At 38.4% G+C, this 25,201-nt stretch overlaps 1 protein-coding gene across 1 annotated transcript in view; it reads right to left on the bottom strand.

Moving 5' to 3' along the window:
- The window catches only part of COL25A1 (collagen type XXV alpha 1 chain), a 427,499-nt gene that overhangs the window by 69,951 nt on the left and 332,347 nt on the right, over window positions 1–25,201 (bottom strand). The window contains exons 13-18 of the mRNA XM_075127572.1: window positions 19,246–19,299; window positions 17,690–17,716; window positions 15,465–15,509; window positions 9,856–9,888; window positions 9,668–9,703; window positions 4,143–4,187 (exon numbers count right to left, since the gene is read on the bottom strand). Coding sequence (XP_074983673.1) covers window positions 4,143–4,187; window positions 9,668–9,703; window positions 9,856–9,888; window positions 15,465–15,509; window positions 17,690–17,716; window positions 19,246–19,299 — 240 coding nt within the window. The remainder of the gene's footprint in view (window positions 1–4,142; window positions 4,188–9,667; window positions 9,704–9,855; window positions 9,889–15,464; window positions 15,510–17,689; window positions 17,717–19,245; window positions 19,300–25,201) is intronic.

Consider the following 25,201-nt stretch of genomic DNA (forward strand, 5'->3'; position numbering starts at 1 on the left):
AAAACAAGTAGGGCAGAGAAGCCAAATCCTTCAATGAGAGTTTGCTTGAATAAGGGCTGATTTAAAAACTCAGCTGGGACCTCAAGATTTGCCCCAGTATTTGTCTCACAAAATGAGAGGAACAAGAAGACAGATTATGTCTACTGTTGATGGAAAGCCTGTTCTCGCACAATATACTATATTGGGCCAACTATTGCAAACAGCTCATCTTCTGGTAAAGGTAAAGCTGGGATAATGTAAAATTTAATGACTGTATTGATTAAATGCCACAAAATTGAACCAGGCTAATAGAACACCTTGAGACAAGGTCTAGAGATCACAAATGAATGAAATTACAAATGCCTCCGATTTCAATAGGTGAGCCATTTTGTATGTACTTTTTATGACTTCTTGAAGAGTAGGATAAAACAAAGTTACTACATTTTTGTCGTACTGAAAGTATTCTGCATCCTTTTGGCATCAGTAATAGGGTCTTACTAAAGGCTAACATGAGATGTCACAGAGATGAGTCAATATTCTGTGTTTAGGTGCTTTACTCATTTTCCTGAATGACATGGTGGAAAACATTCAGATGCTCATTAAGTTTCCAGCCATTCCTAAACAGCAACAGATGGTCAAGAAAAGTTTCTACAATATGTCACAGCTGGCTTCACCACAGTCCTGGAAATAACTGACTGAAGTTCTGTACTCTCTGTGGCACCTTTGATAATGAAAGGGATGAAAGAGATCAGGAAGCACTCCCAAAACATCCATATGCATATAGTGAATGAGCCAAGGAATATAATTAATAACTTCTTTGTCACCTATACTGAATTCACACAAGATACTAATGTGCCTTTCAGATGCTGCCTCTCATTCAGAGTGAAATCATGTTCAACCAATCTCTAACTGGCTATCTTGAAGGTATACTGAACTGCTGCATTAAATAACTAATTGAATAATTGCACATTATGAAGTTGAAACTTTTCTACTGACTGATGCTTATTAATGTTGTAAGTGACTTTGGCTACTCTTTCCAAATGATCTTAATGGATCCCTTTACAAATGTACCACATCCAGCACAAGAAAGATAAGAGGCAGTTTGAAAGATTCACTGATTGAAATGACCTGTGAGTTTAAAAGTTTACACAAAGATTGCTTTCAAACTTATACCATAAACAGTGTACTTGCTATTTACAGTTGCATACTGTGTTTTATTATACAGCCTGCCACAGTGGACAGGTTCAGAGGAGATTATCTGAGAAGAATTTGTAGATGAAATGACACATTTAAGGAACAGAAAAGGTTATACCTCATATTTATCACATGATATCCATAAAACAGGAGAATGCCTTGGTGTTGTGTACTTCTCTTCTCCATCAGAGTTACAAGAATGGAAGACATTAAGTGAAGCTTTCTTAGAATTTGGTGGTACAAGAGAAAGCCTCCCCTGCTCTGCTTCTCATATGCCATGAAGAAGCCTATGTGTATCAGTTCGAAGACTACCAGCCAATTCCAAGGGGATTTGTAACACATGCTCCTCAGTCATCTGCATCCTTCTCCATAATATACACTGATGTAGGCCATGTTACTGTAAATTTGATCAAAGGCAATATACATGTACCTTTATTATTTCTTCATTCACCTGACTAGCTCATCCAAGGTAGCTTCCTATGACTTAATGTTCTCTTGATCCTCTCTTGGGGATTTAGTTTTCCACTGATAGTGCCATGCTCCCCTGAGGGTTTGGTCAGGGAATGTAACTTTAAATGGCATCCAATGCTCCATAAGAATCTGTGCATTTTAGATACAATGCCAGTACCTGTCCTACCACTGCTTCCCACCTTTGGATGGCAATGGCTGTCTGCAGGCTCCGCAGTGAAACAGCATTCAAAGGCATCTCAAACAATGCCACACACATCCAGGCAGGCTTTTCACCACCAGGGCCCTGGTCTGTTCTATATAGATCCTTATACCATAGTATCTGAACACCTAGAGTTCAATGTTGAACTGGCTGGGAATTGAACCTGGGCCTCCTATGTGGCAGGTATGAATTCTACCACTGAACACTACGTTATTCCAGCAGAAGTCAGCATCACCCCAGAGGCTTAATGCTGGAAAACATCTATTCCACAATATCCAGAACTTCATGCTTCCCCCATTTCTCACATCATTAATCTTTTGTCTCTCAAGTGGACCTGTCTACCACCCTCTTTGTGCTGCCATCATCTCCAAAACGATAGTATGTGAAGAGACAAAAGCACAAATAAAGGCTGAAGGTGACTGCTTTCTCATAAGTTTGAAACAGCCGTATACAAAGTGCACTAGGGAATTTTTAGTGTGCTGCAGCAGGGTCCACACAGGCAGTGCACGGCAGGCTGCAGCACTGTAGATTCACACCCCAGCTTGCCGCACACTAAATGTTCAACTAGACATTCCCTGAGAGACATGTTTAAATTAGTTTTAGATTTTTTGGGGTCCAGCTGTCAGCGACAGTCACTGGAGTCTTTGCAGATCACCTGTCGTAGTATTGTATCAATAACCACGAGTCAAAGGGTGCTCGAAAGAGAATTCATTATTGTGGATGGTCCCCTTTAGAAATCTAGAAAAAAAAGAAAAGAAAATTCCTTTCTAGGAACTGAATCCGTACTAGGAGATGTGACTCTGATTTTTTCCAACGAGCTTCATCTTTCTTCTCATTAAAATGTATATGTTGCAATGGGAACTATCTCAAAAGTGCTCATTCTGCTAGCCCCCAGAAGATGTTACCGTAATAAGATCTTCTAGCTTGGTTGGCTCAATCTCAGGTTTTTCAGTGCCCAAAGCCAGTTTTGATAATTGCTCTTAATCTGCTGGCAGTGACCTCCAATTGAACTATATTAAGGACACACTACAAAACAAATGTGATTTCTATACTGACTTTCCAAAGTAGATAGAGACAATCACTAAAAGTGTTTCTTTGTATATATTAAGGTCCCATCTACACTATAAATTTAACCATTCTGAAGGATCCATTTGCAACATGATCTTTCACGACACAGTAAACCATGGTTCTTTCTTACAGAATAGACAGGACCTAACATAATTTCTATCTCCAGGTCCTGCACCTTTCAGTATTAAGACACATAAACCCACATTTTAAAATAAGCACACATGCTCTTGCATGTGTAGGATGTCCAATCAACTCCTCTTATTATTTTCATGTCCAAATGAAAAATGGACACTAAGTTAAAACATTGTGGCACTCGACAACTGTCACTGAGCAAGCTACTGCAAATGTTATACACTTTGAAGGAAAGCCTGGTCCCACTGGTCAAAGGGTGTTTTTACTTTGATGGAGGCAGGATTTCATCCCCTGTATTCAGTGGGGAGAAAATAAAAGCTCTCCATCAGCTGTTCACAGGCCCATGCTGAAAATGGAATATAAGGAAATTCTAAGAGGTTTCATTGTCTGAAAGAATTACCCCTGCCATGAAAGAGAAGCAATCAACTCAGTCAGCTCTCATTCAGAACATTTCAAATCTGCTCACTTTTTATAGTATAATACAGAATGAATCAAACTGAGTTCCAGTATAATTGGCAGCAACTCCCAATGCAACGCCAGGGTTGAACTGACTCCAGGTCTTTTATAATAATTTGCCTAAATATAACAGGCAGACTGGAAGTCAGCAGATAAACCAGTTATTGGTCCACAGATTGTCTGACTGCTTAATGGTAATACTGGATGAAGTATTCTTATTCAAATATTTTGACTTGTCAGTGGAAATTACTAATGAGCAATGAGAGCAGAGACTATTTTTGCTCATAGCTGGTCCTCCACAATTTGTGGATAATGAAGACAGTTCTTTGGCTGTTAGCTTTGCAGGTTCTGTAGGCTATTGTTAATGGCAAATACTAATTAAACTGCAAACAAACATTGATGACAAGCCTCCTGAATTAAATAAAAATGTAAAAAAGACATTATTTTTAAAGGAGTCCAGGTTTTTTTTTCAAAGTAAGCTGACATTTTACTGCACATTAAAGTGTAAGGCATATTGTTCATTCATTCATATATAGATGATCAATTTTCTGTGTAAGGCCTTCATGTGACAAAATCCTTTTTAAAATAAAAAATGTTTAGGAAGATATAAGTACCACTATACAGATATTATGGTTGTATTTACCTTTATCCCGGGGAGTCCAGGAAGCCCAGGAAGACCTGGTTCACCCTATACAGGAAAATTACATAACATTACAGAACAATATTCATTTATAATTGGTATCCAGAAAACAACCAGGTATACACTGTAGTAGGTAAAGTATGAAATCACACACACACACACACACACACGATTGCTATTCATTTCAGGGATCACAGATACTCAGGCCAACACAATGTACATTAAAGGGCTTGCTAACCTAGAAGTATGACTAAAATGTTTAAACGGAATGCCTAAATTTAGTCTCTTAAACCTACATTTAAGTACCTAAACATTTCCTGTGGATTTAGGAGCCTAACTAGACACACAGGTTGAAAATTCTGGCCAGTATTTTTATCAAAAGAAGAGGGAATAAATAGTATTAATTAAATAATATGAATACTGACATTTACTGCATTTGCAGTAATTCTGCAAAACTGCAATTGCAGATATTTAATTCTATCCCCTATTCAGTTATTGGCTGGATAGGGTGCTGTATAATGTCCAGTTTAACTACAAATGTGGCTCAAAAATTTAATTTAATTTGTACATTTTCAGGGGGATTACTCAATTACAATTAACTATCATTTTTATAGAACCATCAACACTCTCCACATTTCAGTGTAAATGCACACACACGTACACATCCACAACACCACAAAGTACCATAAGCAAATAAACTAGAACTACTTCTAATAAATACCCTGCTTATTTAGCACTGCAATAAAAAAGAACAAAATACTCTACTTTCAAGAAGAAAATGTGTAACAGGAATTGAAGACTGAACACATTCATTCTGGAATGAAGTTGATATTTTTCTATGGGAGAGAAGGACAAGCACAACATTTACATACATACAATCATCCTAAGAAGTTAGTTGAAATGGTGCTGAAATGATGTCCTCTTAGGAGAAGGAAAACGATGAACACCAAAAATCAAAGGGCATTAGGAATATAATAGATGTAATAATTTTGATTTCAAGGACAAAACAATTAGACAGACAGTAGATTTCCAGCTATCACAGAGAGAGACCTGAACCAAAGCCCAGGATCTGAACATCCCTGAATTATAGGGAAGATCAGGTCCAAACTTTGTAGCTGGTCCCTACCTCTTGAACTAAACTCTAGATTCATCCATTCCTGAACTTTACTGAAATCCAGATCTCAATTTTGTGGTTTGGGCCAGTGCATGGAGATTACAAGCACACACAAATTCCTCAGCTTACATAACCAACTGCACTATATTTTTAGGTAATAATATTAAAACGTACTTGAAGAATTTCTAGCAAATTTACAATCTGCCACAACAAAACCAAAAAAAGAATAGTTGATTTGAAAATTGATTTGCCAAACGAAAGAATTGTGAAACATTTTAGGAGGACCCAAGCCCATCTTCCTTGCAGATTTCAGTCATTCCAGAATTTTAACAAATCTTTCTGACTGAAGCTACTGAAAAGGACAATCCACTTTGGAAATTTTAAATGTGAAATACAATGAAGGAATGGAGGACAGGATATCATTTTCAGCAGATTCTATTACCAGTTGATATACTGCCTACCATTGTCTAACAGACACTGAGCCATTACTCCTGTTTAAAGAGTAATTCTCTGAACAGGATGTATTACATTCACTCTTGATATAGTATTAGCCCAAAAGTTCTACTCCATCTTTTTTTTCTTGCATGAAGAGTCAGATATGCTAGTGAAACAAAGATATTAATACTATAATCTGTCAATTACTTTCATTGACGTGGACATGACATGACTTTTTCTCCTTCTGTTTTAAAATAAGTAAAATTCAGTTCTAAATATAAATGTTTAATCATTATAATTAATAGATCTTTTATTATTATTTTATTTGTGTTGCCATGGCATGCAGAGTCCACGATCAGGGCTCGGGACCTCACTGTACTAGGCACTTCACACACATATAACAAAAAGACAGTCCCTTCCTTGGAGAACTCAAATTCTAAGTACACTAACTAAAGTGATTAAACTGTACTCTTCAAGGCAAGATTAAAAATACATTTCAATTACTCGTGTTCTATTATGAAGTTCATTGAAGTTGAATGGACAGTATTTTCATTCCTTAACTTTTTTCAAAATATACGTTTGATATGATTTATGAGATTAAATGACTCCAAAGACAAACAAAAGCTGAATACAAACTCCAGTCTATCAAACTAAAGCAGTCAAATATTCTAAGTTGTTATAGAACATATATAATGTACGTGGGCTACATCTATAACGTATATGGCACACCTATCCTTTTTTCATACATTCACACACAGACGTATTTCATTCAGTCATACACAAATATCCTCACATATGAATCAATACTGAATAAATGCACAACATGGACCAAAACTTAATGTCTTTGCTCTGTCCTTTTTATTATTTTATGGTGCACAATGGGAGTTTTTCATGCGTAAAGACTAAGGCTCCAATACTACATTGAGATCTGGAACTTCAGTGGGTTTCCACACATATCTACTCTAGTGAATACTAATAGAGAATCAAATTCTTGGTATTTAATCAGAGAAAACTCCCATTGGGTGCTGTAAAAATAGATGTACATTCTGAAGGTGTCCTCATAATAGGAAAGAACAAAAGTCTGGGAAATTGACATTTGACACAGTTCATGCCTATATAAACGTTTCTCATTGCTAGTTTTTTTGTGTCTTCATTATATTTACACTCAAATAGTGAATCTCATTTAAATTGTGATATGTAAATGTAGATTGATATGTATTTATCCATCAATCTGTACATGCATGGTATATATATAAGAAACGTCAAACCCTCATTTCATACTTATTACTTATTCACGAAAAGCTCACATTGTCTGCAATGGGAGTTTTGCCTGAGTAAGAACTATAGGATTTAGCCCATATTCTCTATTCACAGGGAAGTAAAAATATAAGGCAAAATTACCCTCTGATCCATAATACAGGTCTTTTATTCACTGCAGTTCAGATCTCTATCAGACATTCTGCACTTGTTTTACATACTGAACTCAGACTGGTGTGACTTGGAGTTCCATGTAGGATGGATTACAGACTACACAACAGAGATCTGCACTTCAGTGAATAAAATACCTTTACTGTGGATCAGAGAGGAGAATTTTTCTCACAGGGTCAAATTTTTAAAGACCAGAAGCAGAAGTCCATATATGTGCATTTGTGCAAGAAACCGGTTAATTGCACAAGCAAACAGACATTTTATGAGCAATAACCTGTTTGTTTTGCACATTCAATTGACAGATATGCTCATGTAAATACAAGTGATTATGAACCTCAGCATCTATTCATTAAAACTTTGGCCCATCTTATTTCAGTGAGAGACTGTTTTTATTTACAGTATTATCTTCACATCAATTTCTTGGTATTACATTTACAGTGATCTCGCAGAGAACATATTTTTGCCTCCAGATTGTAAGGTTTGAAAATAATTATATATGTGTGTGTGTGTGTGTGTGTGTATACACACATAATGAAGGGAAACATATGGGCTAAGTGGCACAATGCATAAATCCACAAGCCTTTTGCCTCTAAAGTACTGAGTTCAAATATGATTTACAGTAGATCACAAGTGAAATATGTTCTGTGGTTTCAAAGTAGCCACTAGACCACATCACAAAACAATCACTCACTTTAGTCTGACTGGCAATATATGCTCAAGTGTGGCCTGATGCTGAAACTGGAGGGTGTACTGAGGTCAAGACTGAGGTGCATTGGAAGGGCAGTGTAAAGAAATGTGCACAGTCCCTTCTGGTACAGCAAGGTGCTGAAGTACGTTTAAGGATCATGCCCCAATTCACTTGTAAGTTTAAAAAAAGAGAACTATAAAATACAGAGAGAGAATGAGTATTCAAAATATTATGGGCAATGTAAATGTTTGAGACAAAAGCCTGGCACTTTCTTTCTATAACATCATATGCAACCACACAAAGACAAGCTCATCACTTATAAAACTCTACATTAATGTGAAGTTCGTGGCTACTGGTTATTTATCTATATTACATCTATTATATCAAACCTGATTGCATTGGGCAGTGAGATCAGTATCTTGCTAATAAATCACTGCTAGTTGTTCCCTGCCTGGCAGATAGCAAATGAGAGTATGAATCTAAACATTTAAAGTGCATTCTGTAGTTTATTATCCAAGTAGAACATGCAGTACATGATGCACAATGATTCCACAGGTTAAAACTGCTTTCGCTAGCTCTCCTACTCGAAACTGAGCTTTACTAACAAATTTAATTTGCATATCATAATAGTCGTATAGAGTCTGTTACAAATCATTCCGATTAAAACCTGCCAAGTAGAGAAACTCAGCTGCAATTTTGTCTTTTACTGATTTAAAAAAAAATGGTTTCTCAGAGTTCCATATGGCCATAAAAAGGAACTGAGTTTTAGAATATAGCTGGCCTGATATTCCCTATATACAGTATATGATTTTACTTGTCCCCTGACCTGAGTACTGGAAAATCTCCAAAGTGTACCTTGCAGATTAAATTTCCAGTTCTCCTGTTGGGATAGGGGAGAGGTTTCTTACTTTACAAGAGGTGGGGATGGTGAAGGGTTGTTCCCAGGAAACACTGTACACTCCAGAGGGAAGCCAAACTGCTACCCCACACCTCCCAGGATTGTAGTGTTAAAATCCAACCTCTCCTTGGTGTTCTGCTAGCACCTTCAGGCTCCTTGAGGAGACACACAGTCACAAGCTTTCCCATCTGTGCCTGCATCCTATCCTATCCTCTGAAACAGGATCAAAGGCATGGAGGGGGCAGGCAATGCTGCTTGGTGCACCATTCACTTCCTATTGGCAATTTCCTAGGCCAAGAGGGCATCATGCCATATTGAGCAGCTGTTCCCCGCTACACCTCCTCCCAACCAAGGAAGCTCTGGCTGCACAGTGTCCAGTGGAAAGGCTTCTCGGGGGGCAGGGGAGGGGTAGCACGTAGTGGAGCTACTTGCTCCTAACTTTTCAAAGCTTGTGTCCGCTTCTACCAGTTTAGCTCCTCACTACCAGCACAAGTGAGAGAGAACTTCCAGCCCTAGAGTCAATATTTATTTCATCTTAATGAGGTGTAATAACATACTATAATCTGCAGGTCAATATTTAGTCAAACATGCAAGGGTAAGTTGTCAACATTCAGACAGCAGAGCCATTCTTTGTTAGTTTCAGACAGCTGAGATAGTGCAAACTTTCAGTGTGGAAAAAAGTGCCCTGTAGTTATAAGAGTGGGTGGGTTATTCTAATTCTCACTTTGCACTCTAGCCAGTGTCATTCTTATTCAAGTTTTTTTCAAAACTCAAAATTATCATAAACAAAATGTGTATAGACCTTGAGCAATCAGTTAAATTGCACTATCCTGCAATCATTGCTATGACCAAACAAGCAATTTATGTGCAAGACGGAATCTCCAGTACTAATGTTTTGTATAAACAAGATTTGATGGCAAGTCTAATTGTGAGGAAAAAAGGGACTGAATGCTTTCATGTATTACCTTTTGTCCTGGCCGACCAGATTCTCCAGGTTCTCCCTAATTGAAAGATTAAATAAACAAACAAATAAGCAACCACAAGATCAGACAAAGTGAAAAAAAAAACTCAGGGTCGTAGAAGAGGAGAAAAGAGTTGTGGCATTAAGTGACAGGGATTCTGCAAAAAATGACCACTATAAACACAACATTACCTTAATTCCTGCAGCAGAAGATCCAGGATCACCCTGATATAAAATTCCAAGGAAACAATGATCACACTTATTATGTACATATATTTTCAGGAAATTGATAGTTCAGGAAACTAACCAACACAGGCATGATTATCCTGGAACCTTCTCAAAGTACCTCTCAATTACTGTAGCAAGATTAAATATGTCTTGAGACACTGCATACCAATTTGACCATTGACAATAAGTCAGTATTATTCAAAGAGAAACAATTCTGCTTTCAAAGAAATGCAGATGTGGGATTTGCTTTCCATTTATCCAGACAACATAATAACCTATTCACTTGTTTGAAAAGTTTTACAACCAATAATGTAGTTGCTGTAACAAAAAGGAATTTTAAAGAGATGTGTAGTGGGAAGCTAGAGTATAGTGCTATGCCTCTTCATGTTTTGACATCCCCAAGTCTATGACACATTCAAAATTATTTGCCATATCAAAGAGCATCACTGGTCCTTTGGGTCCACAACTACAGATGGCAAGTCTCAGGCCTTAATTGACAAAGCTTTTGTGTTAATGACATTCAACCTCAAAGAATCCAGTGACCCATTAGTTTATCTTGTTTAACATGTCAGACTATCCATCTCTTTTCCACAGATTTTCGCTGTTTTTATCTTGATGCTTTAATGCACTAAATGTTGTAAGTAACAGAATGTCAGATGAGCTGAAATTTATTTGCTCAGGAAAGGTCAGTTCTGATGAAGCAACTAACTTTCAAAGAGGTTCTCCTGTGTTTTGCTCTGAGTGTCTGGGTTTGATAGGACTTGCCCAAAGTCACAGAATCAGCCAGTGGCTACGGCAGAGTGCTTCTGGTTCTCAGTTCTTTACTAGCCTTTGTAGACTTCTGAAAATTCCTGTACTTTCATTTCACTGCACCTTGTCTTCAATGGAACACCAAAGTAAAGTGGAGGAAGCTAAATTATTAAATGCTATTTCTCACTTGAAAAGTTTTGCTAGTCAACTTATTCATGTAAACAGGTCAACCCTGTGAAAACTGTAGAAGTTGTTTACAGAACCTGTATTTGGACAGTTTCCTTATTATTATTATTATTATTATTATGAATTACGATTGATCAAGAAAATTAAGAGATCACTGTGCAGTAAGCTTACCCTGTGTCTTAAAGCAGAATGCTACTGATGCACATACTGAGTAGAATAGCTAATATCTGTAACAGTAACATCTTAACAGATGTTAAGCACAGTATAAATGCTAAGTATTATTATTATAGTCTTGCACTATATAAAACAATAAAATGTAAACTACTAGTATAAAAACACCAGTTTTTGATTAGCTGTCCTGTGGTTCAGTAAAGCTGAATGAAGAGCCGTGGTGATTTATATTTTAAAAGCCTGGTTTCCTTTTCATAGTTATTGTAACTCTCTCTTCAGAGGGCAAAGAGAAAACAAAAGGCCATTTTCTGAAAGGCTGATTCATGTCTGGAAACCTGAGCGGTCTCATTTTGATAGACATGTATGAGTGATATTGCTGTTGTCCCTCACAGCACGTACAACTGTGAAATCTCAAGGACTTTTTAATAGCTATAAAGTGGCAAAGCAACTGCTGAGAGACAGTCACAAGTTAAACATTTTAAGGGATAACACTGGAAATAGCACAGATAAGACACAAAGTGTTTATGATCCACTTTCATTCAAGAATGAAAACTAATACAGGATAAAGTAAAAACCATGTAGCTAGAGCGTGTTCTCAGTCCCTCACTGAGTCAGCTGGATTGGAAATGAAAGAATTTCAGCAGGAGAAAACACAAATGGAAAAGTACTTCAAGGGGATTTTGGCTGCTTGAGAGGCCAATGGCTACAGCAGGAGAATGGAAGCAAGGACTAATGAGTGGTTTCCATTCCCAAGTCTGCCACTGACTCTGTATGTGACCTAAGACAGCTCACTGATGCCAGCGTTGTCAAAATATACGCACCTAAGTCTATGTTTATGTAGTAAGATCAATGGGAGCTGTGGATGTGCATCATCTGTGGAAAATGACACTACTTTCATTTAGGTGCATAAATATGGGTATATGCTCCTAACTTTAGGCACCCTGGTTTGAAATTATCATCTCTTCACCTCTCTGTCTCAGTATCCCCATATATAAAATGGGGATAAATAATACTTACCCATGTCACAGGAATTGTGAGTCTTAATGTTTGAGATCTTTGGATAAAGATACTATATAACTGCTTATTATTAATTATTATTATTTACTGCAATGGTTTATGTATTGTTCATTCAGACAACATTTATGGAGGTTTACTGTATGGGGGCGTGGACAAAGGGAGAGGTCTGGGTGAACTGGCTCTAATCTTCTTTCATCTCTGAACCTTATTTTTGGTTCAGATTAGTCTTGATAAATCATTCCTGCACATCCAAAACTTCCGTGGTTCCCTCTTTTCTCAGGCTCAAAGACCCCTCCCCATGCTACCTTGAAAAAAGAGGCTCAGTAAGTCCGTAAGCCTCACTGCCGCTCAAGTACTGCTCCAATGCTTTGCCCTAGTGATGTCCTAGAGTGCACCAAATGTTTCAGAAGCCCAAGAGTCATCCAAATATCCCATGTTCCGAGACTTCTGAGGCATATGGTGCATCCTGGCTTAGATACAGCATGCATAACTTTGACCAACACCCAATATTAAAGGTGCAGCAGAAAGGACAGTAGAGAGATATTCTGGAACACAGTGCCAACTGCTTCTATCAGGGCAGGGGGAAAAGGAGAGGATTTCCCATACACCCATCAATGGCTCGAGGAGAGTGTGAAAGGCTTCTCATGGCACTACCCGAAATTCCTGCAACTATGTTGGAAGAGAAAGCCACAGAGCTCCCGCCTGTCTCCTGAAGACGATCCTGCCATTGACGGGGAGAAGTGACTGATGGATTAAGAAAGGGAAGGAAAACAAGAGCTATTTGGTGAGTATGCTACTGTTGGCTGTTCCTATTAGGGGGCAGCAGTCATCGTGATTTTTTTCCTCTGCAACCAACACAATTAACAACCACTGGGTCAAATTCATCTCTGCTATAAGTATAATGACGGTCAAAGATAGTGCAAGTCACTGGAGCACTAGCCACAGGAGCACTGCTCCTAACTACACTGGTGTAATTGTGGAGTAATTACTCTGACTTCAGTGCTTACTCACTCCTAAACTTCCACACCAAAAATATATTCTCCTAAACTCCTAACCAAACAGTCCTCCACTGCAGAGTCACTCTGCAGGACATAATCAGAGAAGTTCTGTGGCCTTCTCATATACCTTCACAGATCTATGGGAAGCCCAACTCCTATCATGCAGCAACTAGCCTGATGCTGGTAAAGTAATGAGACCTGTACAAAAACTATCTATCCATCCCCATTTCACCCCAGTACTCCAGACAATTACATGAAACTTGGAAGTGGTGGGAGCATTATATGTTTCAGAGGTTCAGTCAATTCAGTTAAAGTTTTTCAGATGAACATTCAAAAGGCCATCTGCTGACCTATCTTTTCTAAAAGTTCTTCCCAACTAGAATACCAAACAATTTGAGGTCCACACAGAAACACACACAATGTTTGGCTTTGGAAGGATAAATTCCCAACAGAATGAGGAATTGATTTTTTTAGATTTTTTTGTTTTCACTTGGACACATGCCAAGTACTTCAGTAGCAGACACAATTGAAGAACAATTACTGAAGCGTCATAGGACTCACAGGAGAGATTCTGAACTTCTATTTTAGCTGCTGTTGGACCTTAATATTGTTTCATGAACATATACATGACCTATTTATCTGATCTACTGTTCCAATGATTTGGCTAAGCATGACATTCTCAGGACATAAAAAATGTCTCTAGACATGCTACTAGGTCTCTCAGGAAAATAGTTATGAAATCAAACTGCATATATTTTTGAGTAATAGAATAATAATTTAAATATTCAAAAATAGATAGCAATGATTCCTGGCCACTAGAGACCAGACATGCCAAACTTGTGATAAAAATGCAGAAATTGGGCTTGTTTTTGGCTTAATTGACTTGTAAGATGCTTGTTGGCTAGTTTTTGGCTTGTAGCTTGTTGCTTCTTTTTTTTTATCTGCTCCCAGCAAGCGGGGGCAAGGGGCAAGCAGAGGCAAGGGGAGAAGAGAGTCAGGGGGCACACAGTCAGGGTGCACAGCAGGCCCACCACAGTCCCAGACTACACGATGGGGGGATATAGTTACAGAGTGTTGGGGTTCTTAGGGACTGGCTTATTTTGGCCTTGTTTTGAAATGGGATTAGCTTGATTTTTGGCTTATTGTGGAAGTCGGGGTGCTTATTTACCACGTGAAAGTTGGCAACCATGCTAGAGACATGGACTAGATTTGAATTTATTACCTGCAGGTATGATTCTCTATTTTTCCCATTCCTCTTAAACCATAAAATCTGTCAGTGGTAACAATCTCAGCTTCCCGTTTCTCAGTCATAATGCACATGATATATAAAATCACCCATTCTTTGGAGACTTCTGAAATATGGTACCTGAGGAGACTGAGCTGACGTAAAGGCATGGAAGCCAGATCTTTAGCTGTGTGAAATAACAAAGATCTGAAACATAATTTTTAACTTTCACTCTGAATTTTCAAACTTTTGGGGGTTTTGGTCAGCCACTTGGATTATGTTTTCAACTGTATGCCAGATTGCCTTGGCCCTTCCTTTGGAAAAGAATGTGGAAGGGGATCAGTTTCCCCTTACAGAATTTTTTTTTCCGATCCAGTCAGAGGGCAGCATTCCCCACTCTGAAAAAGTAAGGGGTTGGTCCTCTCAGAACCCTCAGATCTCCTGAGATCCCTACTAATTTCAGGGATCTGTTGGGGACACTGGGTCTCTGTATGGGGGTGCTGTGCCTTGGCACATCTCCCTTAGCTCCAGATCTCCAGCAGTGTGGTTAAGTGGATCTACCTGGCATGTAAAGAGGCATGTCCTGGGAGGGAAGTGGGGACTGAAGTACCATCTATAGGGAGACCTAGCTGCTGCTCCATGTCCTGGTTGTAGAATTCTTCCCTCTCAGACTCAGAGGAACTCCCCAATGCACATCCTGAGTACTCAGGCTGTACACTGCAGCTAGGATTTTGGACCCAGATTTTTAAAGGTATTTAGATGTTGCTGCCAAACTATTATTGACTGTTGATATGATTTTGGTTCATAAGTCTCTTACTGCCTTTTGAAAATCAGATTTATGTTCTTACACCAGTTAGGCATTGCAATGCTGAACGCAGCAATGTCTTTGGCCTTAATACTCAAAACTTGCATCATTTACCAAACAGACATAACAAGAATATCTGATAGCTTGTGATTCAAGTTTCTGTGTAATGCATATTTAGAGGTTTATAAAAGATGCACTGTCAGGTCTCATGTTTTAACTACTGTAGCATAAGCAGGCCCTCTGTACTTAATTAGAACTGCTGAGTTTCTGCTATTTGTGAGAATGAGTCAAGGTCAGACCATTCAACCTTTTAAAAAGTCTCTTTGTATATTTTCTTTTTGGTATCATTCCCCTTTCATCTTCTGGTTATATTTTATGGCCTTTAAAATATCCTTTCATCTCTACTCATTAATAGATGTACCTTTTCACCCATGTCACCTTTGGGTCCGTTTTCTCCAGCATCACCCTAAAATTAAAAAATATATATATTTGCAGTGCTGTTTTGCAATTTTTAAAATAATTTTCATGCATTCACAAAGTATCCAGAAATAACTTGCAACTTGCAAACACTATTACCAGGCTAACAGTTTTAATTCACCAGCCAGAGTCTATAATAAATGACCAAATAAATAAATGTATTTACCTTACCACCCTGTCTCTCAAATAAATGTAATAAGACATTTACAACATGAACTCAGAGTCTTCATTCAACTTAAATCCACAGGAGGAGAAAAACATGATTTGATATATTTCATTTGGATTTGTAGTCTGAAATATAACTTACACAACTGTTATATTTGATCACTGATAGGAAAGGTATTTCAAAGTTATAAACCTCTTCAAAGTTCCTTGAGTAAATACAAACTGTCATGTCATTTCATCTTCTTGTTCATTTAGTCTACAGACATCCCCAGTTCATTCTGGTTCAGTGACAAAGGAATGATTTTATGATGATTCAGCATTAGGAATAACCAGTAAATATTTTTCACCACAAAGTCATTGATAGACGCATTTGATCAAACAGAGTTGGCAATTACTGGCTTCCAATACATTTTTATTATGATTTTGAAGCAATTCATGATATGCTCTTTGAATTTCAAGTATTTCCCCATGAATCAGTGTGAAGCTAGCAAAACTTAACTAAAATATAGAATAAGCTACCAAAACCATTCATGTCTCCATGTAAATGCTAAGCATTACTCAAAGAGGTAATGTTGAAATAATACTCTTGTCATTGCCTGGGAGAAAATGTCCCTATTTAAAAATTGTTGATAGCTTTTTTAAAGAAATATTTTAAAAGCTTCACCTGTACAGAAAGGCTGAATCCTAATTTACACTGACTCACCCCTTGCTGGCCAGAGAAGTGTAAAAGGTGTAAATGAGAATCAGGCCCAAAGACTTTTGCAGGCTTCTGAGTTCTTGAAAGAGAGGGTTTTTTTTTAAATATTTTTTTCATCAACTAAAATTTGTTGATAAATACTATTGGACCAAAGAGTGTACCAGTGAACCCATGTCAAACACAAGGAATTCTTATACAAGTAATGGATGGCTGTCATTTATAAAATATTTGTTAAGGAATTCTCATTGCTTTTGAAACCAGTTTGGAAATTTTCCTGACTAGGATCATTAAAAAAGTTGCCCAAATAAAACAAACAAAAAAAACCTTTTAAAAAAGGTATGGCCCAATCCTGGCCTCCCACCCCATCTGCTTATGTAGCTAGTTGGGGATGATTCTCTATGCCATTTCCCTCCTGGCCCAAGTATAAGGTGCATTTCAGGATTTTCCTGAGGTCTGGATGGCATGTAGCCAGAGAAATTTACTCCTTGACTAGCCCCATTGTTTTCAATCTATTACACTGCTTCAGGAGAGTAAAGGGAGGCTCGGTTCTATAAGCCTTGCTCATGTAGAGTAGCACTTTCTTATAGGAGAAGTCCCATTAGAATTCTGCTCTGATAGGACAGAATCAGACCCATAGTTACTAGTACTGTGGGGACGATTCTGATCTGTGATATTATACTGGTGTAACTCCATTGATTTCTATGGAGTTGTTCCTCATTGATACCAATGCAAGTGAGAACAAGTAGCGCATTTGTGTTCCTGTCCTTTTTCATGCAGTCTAAAGTTGAGATGGATGGGCCATCCATCCTTATTCTCACCCTTATTCTCTCACCCTTATTCAAGTAGAGCTGGGCTGCAACAGAGAACTCAACATGAGTAAAATGAGATATCACTGTCCTATCTGACTGCCTTTCCAAGAAACTACTGCCCACAGACACTCACAACACCAAACCAAGTAATGCAAACCAGCTTGCTTTTCTGTTCATTCAAAGCAGGAACATTCTTTAAAAATACTATAATATCAGAGTCCACCTGTGCAGCCCTAGCATATATTAGTGAGCACATACAGGACTCACATGAGTAGTTTCATTAAGTCAATGAATTGTTTGCATGAGTAAGTGCTACTTAGCCCCAATAAAGGGTTCCACAAGAGGGTCCACAGTTTTGTCAGTTCAGTGACTGAATTCTAGTTAATAATTTTTAACACAGCAGGTTGTTGTTTTTTAACAGATCAGTCCTCACTGCTGCCTGTGCATTCACAATTCTTCAAAACAAGATAAACACAGGGAAAGTGAAATATGCCTCACCTTTTCTCCTCGTTCTCCAGGGTCACCCTGATCAAAAGAGTAGGAACAAAGAAATCTTGACGTTATTAAGATGATGTCATTAGATAACTCAACAGAAGAGACATTAGATAACATATTTAATGCAAGACACTGTAGAGCAGCTGAATTTCATTTAATATTACAGATTATTCAATAGAAGAAGCCATGTCAGAAAGGATTCAATACTATAATCTGATGGGCTGCATCAACACATTACACACAGTGCAATGCAAAAGGCTGGTCAGTTGTGTGGAAGGCTCATCTTGGTTTTTCACTCTGGATTAAGGGAAGTGAGGAACAACTTCATGGCTCTGTGAAGCCACCCATTAGGACCGAGAGGAACCAGAGGGAGATGTGCCAAGCCCACCTTACTCTGGAGGGACTGAGGGAGAGAAGAAAATGAAAAAGAGAGCGGTCCTGAGGTTTGGAGAGGAGTTTGGAGGACACCTAATGAGAAACAGAAACCCCTTAAATATCTTGTCTAGATTCATAATCTGGTAGAGAGCAAAAAATGCTTGCAGAATTCTATATAAAAAAAGACAGTTTATAGCCATTACTTTTTAATTACACTTTGTGTGAGAAGCCAGTACAATGGCAAACCCCTTTCATACACTGAATCTGACCCTGGCAACTCATCTCTGTATTTTTGACCATTCTAGCTTATCCACACCACTTTTGATGGTTGCTTGGCAACTCCAAGAATACTGCTGTGAATATGAATTAAGCAATAACTGCAAATACTTTGCATTCACTGAGTATAAAACAAGAAAAGGGTATGCCCCAAATGGCTTGTTTTCTTTCCTGATGGACAAGCGGCAAGTCAGTACATTTTAAAGACTATCCTGGCTAGCTGTCAATAGCAATGTGATCTGTAAAATCAGCTGAGAGGCATATGTGCCCGCACAGACACACAGACACAGCTGATGGGATTAGAAATTGGTATTATCCTTTCTGAGAGGCCCAACAATCAAAGCATTTTGGATGTGTCTGATTTTTATTCAAACAAAGTTATCAAGTTTTGTGTGTTCAATTTCATCTGTTCGGAATCAAGTAAGGAATAATAATCAAAAAAATAAATGCAAGGCAACATTTTCTTTTTGCCATAACTATGGACTCAAACCTTCTCCCACTCAAGTTTGCTGTTAACTTCCAAAGAAGCAGTCTCAGACCTCAAGATTTAATCCTGACATTCATCAAAGAATTGACTGCAGTATTTCTTAAAAAAGGGTCTGAAATGCATTATGAGAAGCATAAACAACACTATGTAAACAGGTTTCCAAATTCCTAAACGCTTGCATCATATTTGCCTTGCAGTGCACATATACTCGTCACTAATGTTGATTGGAACTATGCATGTGCAGCAAAAGAACATGCCCCTTTATGGTGAAATGTTTAAAGTCTCTTAATACCACTTAGCACTGTAGAGAGGCAGAGCCTATTACAAATTAATCATGATATACAAATCAAAAAGCATGACACTATCATCCATATACATACCTGTACTGTGCTTTATTTTTCAGTTGGTTTTCTGCACTAACCTTAAGCCCTGGTGCTCCGCTTTCTCCCACTTCGCCGGGCAAACCTGGCTCACCCTAGAATGACAACAAATAAAGACGTGGTGTTAAGAAAAAGAAGATGAAGAATATCAGCAATATTCCACCTAATGTCTCCTATTGGGTTTGTAGTAGTGATGGAGAAACCTCAAAAAGGGTTCAATTTGGATAAGACCCCAAAAGTTGGGATGCTAATATGAAGCTTGCTGAACCTCTTGGGGCTGATTATGATATCATTTACTCCTGTATAAATCAGGAATAACTCTACCGAAGTCAGTGGAGTTACAATGGTGTCATATTATCCTCAGAGGAGGATCAGGGCCCTTGAGTCAGCAAAACTGGCCATTATCCTCATACATCTTTCTAAGAAGATTGCTAGCATGTCCTCCTTCTCTTTGGCCTGGAAATAGCACAATAACGGCCTTTTAAAAAAAAGTTATTTTGGTACTTCTGGAGGAGAGATGTGCAGAGGCATGTGAAAACCCATGACAACAAATGTTAGCTTTCAAAAAGGTCCAATTCTAGAAATGTGATAGGTTTTGGGAAGTAGAGTGTTGTTTTTATTTTTGAATATGGACTTGTTTGCCCAACTCTCATGGCCTGAAACTGAGGATGGAGAACCAGGAGGTGCTCATTCAAAGATGCGCAGGTTGGGATAACAGTAATTAGCTAATGCTCAGTAGTGTTTGCTTATTGTGTAGGCAGTGTAAGGTTATGAAACCCAACCACTTAAAAGCAAGGAAATGTCTGAATGGTAGGTAAGAACATTGTAATTTACAAACTTTAATTGTTTTTTTTAAACACTTTTTTTTCCACTTTATGAATTTCCCATGTTTTCCCCCCTCTGTGTAGATAAATAAAGACACCATTTAAAATTTTTTAAATAAAAGTGATGGAGAGGTCAACCAATTATTAAAGAAATTAGTGGTGCTGGCCAACCTAATAATGTCTCCTACAGAACCCTGCCTCATTCAATCACCTAATAAGGTATACATGTTCCTCAGATAACCTTTAACCACATGCATGCATAGCACAGCTTACCTTCACTCGACTGTTGATCAAACATGTTCAAAAGGCATAGAGGTCAAGATTTTAAAAACATATATGTACAAAGTTAGCTCGTAAATCTATATTTAGGTACCTAAATAAAGTGGTCTGGTTTTAAGAAGTGCTGAACACTCATCAGCTTCCATTGTAGCCAAGCTAGAGACAGACACTAACATAACACAGGGAACTGAGCTGACCAAATAATAATAATAATGAAAAAAAACTGGGAAAATTTCTTCAGACTTTGCAGAAATATTCTCTTCTGCCTTCAGAGAAAATCTAGCAAAAAACAAACCAGTTTTGCAAGTCAAAGTTAGAGGGCAATTAAAATGGAAGCTGCTTGCAACCACAACTACTATGGAGAGATTCTACTTTTCCAGAACACAATCTTCCATTGCCAGATGCTTTTTCCATCCCTAACTGCTATGGTCAGTTATAAACCACAGCTCTGAAGTACCCATTCCTCACAGTCATGTAGCATTCTATTTCTGAACTAGGTCATAAAAAAGGTGGGATATGTTATGATTATCAAGAGTTGGATAATTTGAATAATACAAAACAAGAATGTTGAGATTCTCCCAAAAGCATTTGTGACATTAAGGAGGGATGTTTTCCAAGCAGGGAGTGAGGAATTAGCCATCAGAGCACCATGATAGTCACAGAGAGTTATATGGCCAACTTGGGCAATTTATTGTCAATATTTTTAAATGGGTTCAGCTTTAGATTGCCAATTTTGGTTGGATGAATTGCCGGAGGTTTCATCACATGACATAATCTTTAATTAAAGATTTATCTTTAATTCCTGGAGACTTCAGGACAAACCTGGAGGCTTGGAACCCTACAGCCAGCTACTGTAGCAATTAAATCTGATCTATCAGGAAGCTAGGATTTAAATGTACTGGCTATCAAACATCCATGTCCTACAAAGGGACAATCTAAAAGTCACTTAAAGAGAACTGTCATTTGAGACACTGAGATGGAATGAGCACTTGTATATTTACTCATTTCTCCACCCTTCCAAAAAACAAGTCATTGTTCATTTCTGTCCCCTTCACTTTAAAACAGCTGTTGTCTGCTGACACTTGCCAAGGGCTTAAGTCTTTAATCAAAGTATCAGGGTTCCAAGCCTCCACCTTCTTCCTAGGCCTGCACATCAGTGGTATTAATGCCCATAGTTATTGGTATGGTAAAGAGAGGCTGCATAAGTAGAATAGAAAATTCATCTGATTTTCCTTGAAGTGAAATGAAATGCTGAAGCTTTTATCGAGTTATAATAAATCCCTCCTAAAACAAAACTCCATCTCTGACCCCCCCTGTGGGTTTCTATAATTTACTCTGCCTAAGCCCTGTGCTGGGTTTCCAGGGTGGTCGGTACCAAGTGAGAGAGAGCTATGGGGGAAAGGAGAAACTGAAAATATATCTGGAGGGACAGCACATGAATAACATACATTTGAACGGATTATCCTCCTCTGAATTTAATGGCCAGCATTGCAGGGATTATCTCATGTTCTGATTTTTTTTAATACACACAATACCCCCTCTTCAATTTTTCATCGTACTCTTTTCCAGGAGCCCATTTAGTTTTCTGAGAGTCTTGATGGGTGAATCAGCTATGATATTGTTGATTATTCTTAGCACCATGCACACGTGAAATCTCAAAAACTTGGCAGCAAACTCAGAGCTATCAGTACCCTCACCCAGCTAGTTTGTATCATTGCCCTGTACTAAACTTTCCTAGACATTGGCCCTGTACCCTAGTGCAAGCAACTAGCTACATCTCTCCTGCAAGTGAGAAACTAAAGACCTCCCCTACCCCTGCACCTTTTTACAGATAATAATTCAGTCAAGTATTGGGGTGCTCCAAAGGCTTATTTTACTAAGCTATTCCAAAACTCTTGAGCTGAACGATGGTGTGACCATACAGGACAGGAGTGCCTTACATCAGCGGGGAGAGAAGGGCATATGAAAATTGTTTCACAGCCCACCAAACTGAGGGCCAGCCCTGCAAAGAACCTAGTAGAAGCAAAGAGAAGACAACCACAACAGGGGGAAAATGGCAGAAACCTACAGTCTGGCTGTTTCTAAGGAGTATTGGGTAATGCACTACGAAGAGCAGCAGAACACAAGGGAACTTTGCAAGTTGCAACTTTTTTCTAGGGGAAAGTCAAATCTCAAAGTGGGACACTGTCACACAATCCATTACGGCTTGTGTGATCTCTCTATACTATGGACCACATTTTGCTCTTCAGTTGCATCACTGGCACCGGGGGTAGGATCTTGCCATATACACTGATGGTTTTTAACGTTTCTGTTTTTCAAAGTCTTTCAAAAAACAAAACAAAAAAACCCCCAAACCCCGACAACATTTCAAACACTCAGTTGATTAGGAAATTCCACAGGTAGTTATAAAAGCAAAACAGCAGCTGACATTTTAAATGTAGATAGATTGATGGTGCTTCCTCTGCTATACCTTAAAACACAACATTATTTCGAGTTTATTGGTCCCAACTGACCATTTTAGTAGTTAGGCTGAAAATAATGTTGAATGCCTTTGTTACAAAGTATGGCTTATTACTTTATATTTTTTTTTAACCAAAACACATTTTAAAACCATAATGTAAAACACTGCTTGGGTCTTTTTCAACCATTCAAGTAACTGTTTCAAAGAGAAACAAAAGATTTATGTCATTTTTAAGGTGGAAAAGTGGTTACACCATTTTTTAAGGAAATGAGGCACCAAAGGAAAAATTGGTCATTCAACAGGGCTATCACATGCAATAATTTCAATCAGATTGTTTTTCAACTTGGCATTGGTAAAATGAAGAAAGCTGTGAATTTAAATCTTTAATCACAGATAATTTGACATTTGCTATGCTGCAGTGGATGTGTTTCCTGACTAGTGCTGAAGTCTATCCTTAACAAAGATGATAACAAAGATGTTAGATTGTGGAAATAGTTGTCTTCTGTATAACATTTAGCTCTATAATTTATTCAGGATTTGGGGGAGGGGGTTCCACCCCCCAAACAGTTACTCTGTTCAGAGCACATTCCAAAGTTTAGGTAATGGCCCGCTCTTTTTAAACTTCTGGGGGGAAAAAAGGCACCATCATTCTAAGGGGGGAGCGGGGACTACCAAGCAAACATAACATGTCCTATAATCTTTTAGTGCATAAAATATAATCCAAGCTCTTAATTAAAGTAAGAATGAGGACTGTATTGTGTCCTCACATGGAAGATGGACATAGGGCCCAGGAAACTCTGTAAAGTCACCCCTGGAGACTTCTCTTGTAATCCTTTCCCTGCAGGGAGGGGCTCCGGGGATTGCAGAGGAAGCAGTATTGCAGCTTCCCAACCCCGTGTGGATCCAAGGGAATCTCCAGCTCCAGTTCTTCCGCTCTGCTTCTCTGTTCCACACCCAGCTAGATGGCTTCTTCAAAGCTATGCTCCTATTGGCTACTAATGCTATGCCTACGACAGAACCACCCTGTCATATGCAGGAACAGCATCTTAGCAAACACTGCTTCTATTAGTATTAATGTGGGCTGGGATACGCCCTGCCTCTTGAAGTGGGTTTTGCAGCTCTGTGGAGCCCACTTGACACAGTAGTTCGTAGAGAAGCTTCCACAATGTCCAGCAGCAGATGTCATGGTGCTGGTAGCTTCTCTGCTGCGCACACCTCCCAGCTGCTGTCAGTTTTGTTTGATCTGGTGTCCTTGCAGAAGCAATGGTGGCAACCAGGTCCACAGAAAACATGTCCCAAGACTGTAAACATACAAATACTCCTTCTAGAGCAAAAGTGCAGTTTTAATATCCTTTAACTTTTTTTGCATTACCAACCGTACCACTTCCTAGCCTTTAAGAACACAACATTCACCTCTAAAGAAGGATCATATATTGAAAAAAAAATGTGACTGCCTATACAAAAGACAATGAAATATCAGAAAAAGTTCATGGGTTGCAGTTATTGTTTTTCAAAAATTAATATCAATGTGGCCAAAGAGCTATAAAACTTGGAACAGTGAGTTACATTGTCCATGTTCGTAAACATGGATAATGGATAAACATTAAATACTGCAGCCACAGGATCACCACATGGCAGTCTGACATCAAGTCACTTTAGCTAAACCCAGGGCAAAAGAACATGAAGCTTCCTGTAGTCTCTCCCTAACCCAGAGAGAGGTATGTTGTGACCTAAGCAATGGTGACTTTGGACCTTGGTGCACATTGGTAGAAGTTTTAAAGCTACCTTGTCAGCAATAAGAATGGGGAATTTTAGTCACATCACATAGCGCGGTATTACGGAAGTTGCCAAAAATGGACCACGAAGCATATGCGCAGTCTGTGCGGGACAGGGGTGGTGAAAAAGGAACATGCTACACGCAATAAAGGACTGAGTACTGATTTAATTTACACTGGTATTAATCAGGATGAATTCCATCAGTGGATTTATACTGGTATAAAAGAGATCAGAATTAGGCACGTAATTCTTTAGACTCCTACAGTGTCTTTAAACCAAGCATCTCAAAGCATTATCTAAACACGAGTTAAATCACACAAATCCTCTGTAAGGTAGAGAAGCATCATCCTAATTTTACACATGGAGGAAACTCAGACACAGAGAGACAAAGTGACTTCAGTGGAGTTCAGAACTCCATGACAATGTAACACCAGCTCATGAGTTGACCTCAACTTCCTGCTCTGACCTCTAAATAAGTAGTTTATCTGCTGACCACTCACACAGAAAAATAATACTGCTGACCCAGTAGGATTTTTTTGTTGTTTATAATAATACAGAGAGATGGTCCTCATTTGTGCAGTAATGATGGTATATTTTCAAACAAACACACAAATAGGCTGAAACATTCAGAGGCTTTAATATATTACAGGAGTCAGC

This window comes from Caretta caretta, chromosome 4, assembly GCF_965140235.1.
Source record: "Caretta caretta isolate rCarCar2 chromosome 4, rCarCar1.hap1, whole genome shotgun sequence".
Taxonomy (NCBI): Eukaryota; Metazoa; Chordata; order Testudines; family Cheloniidae; genus Caretta; species Caretta caretta.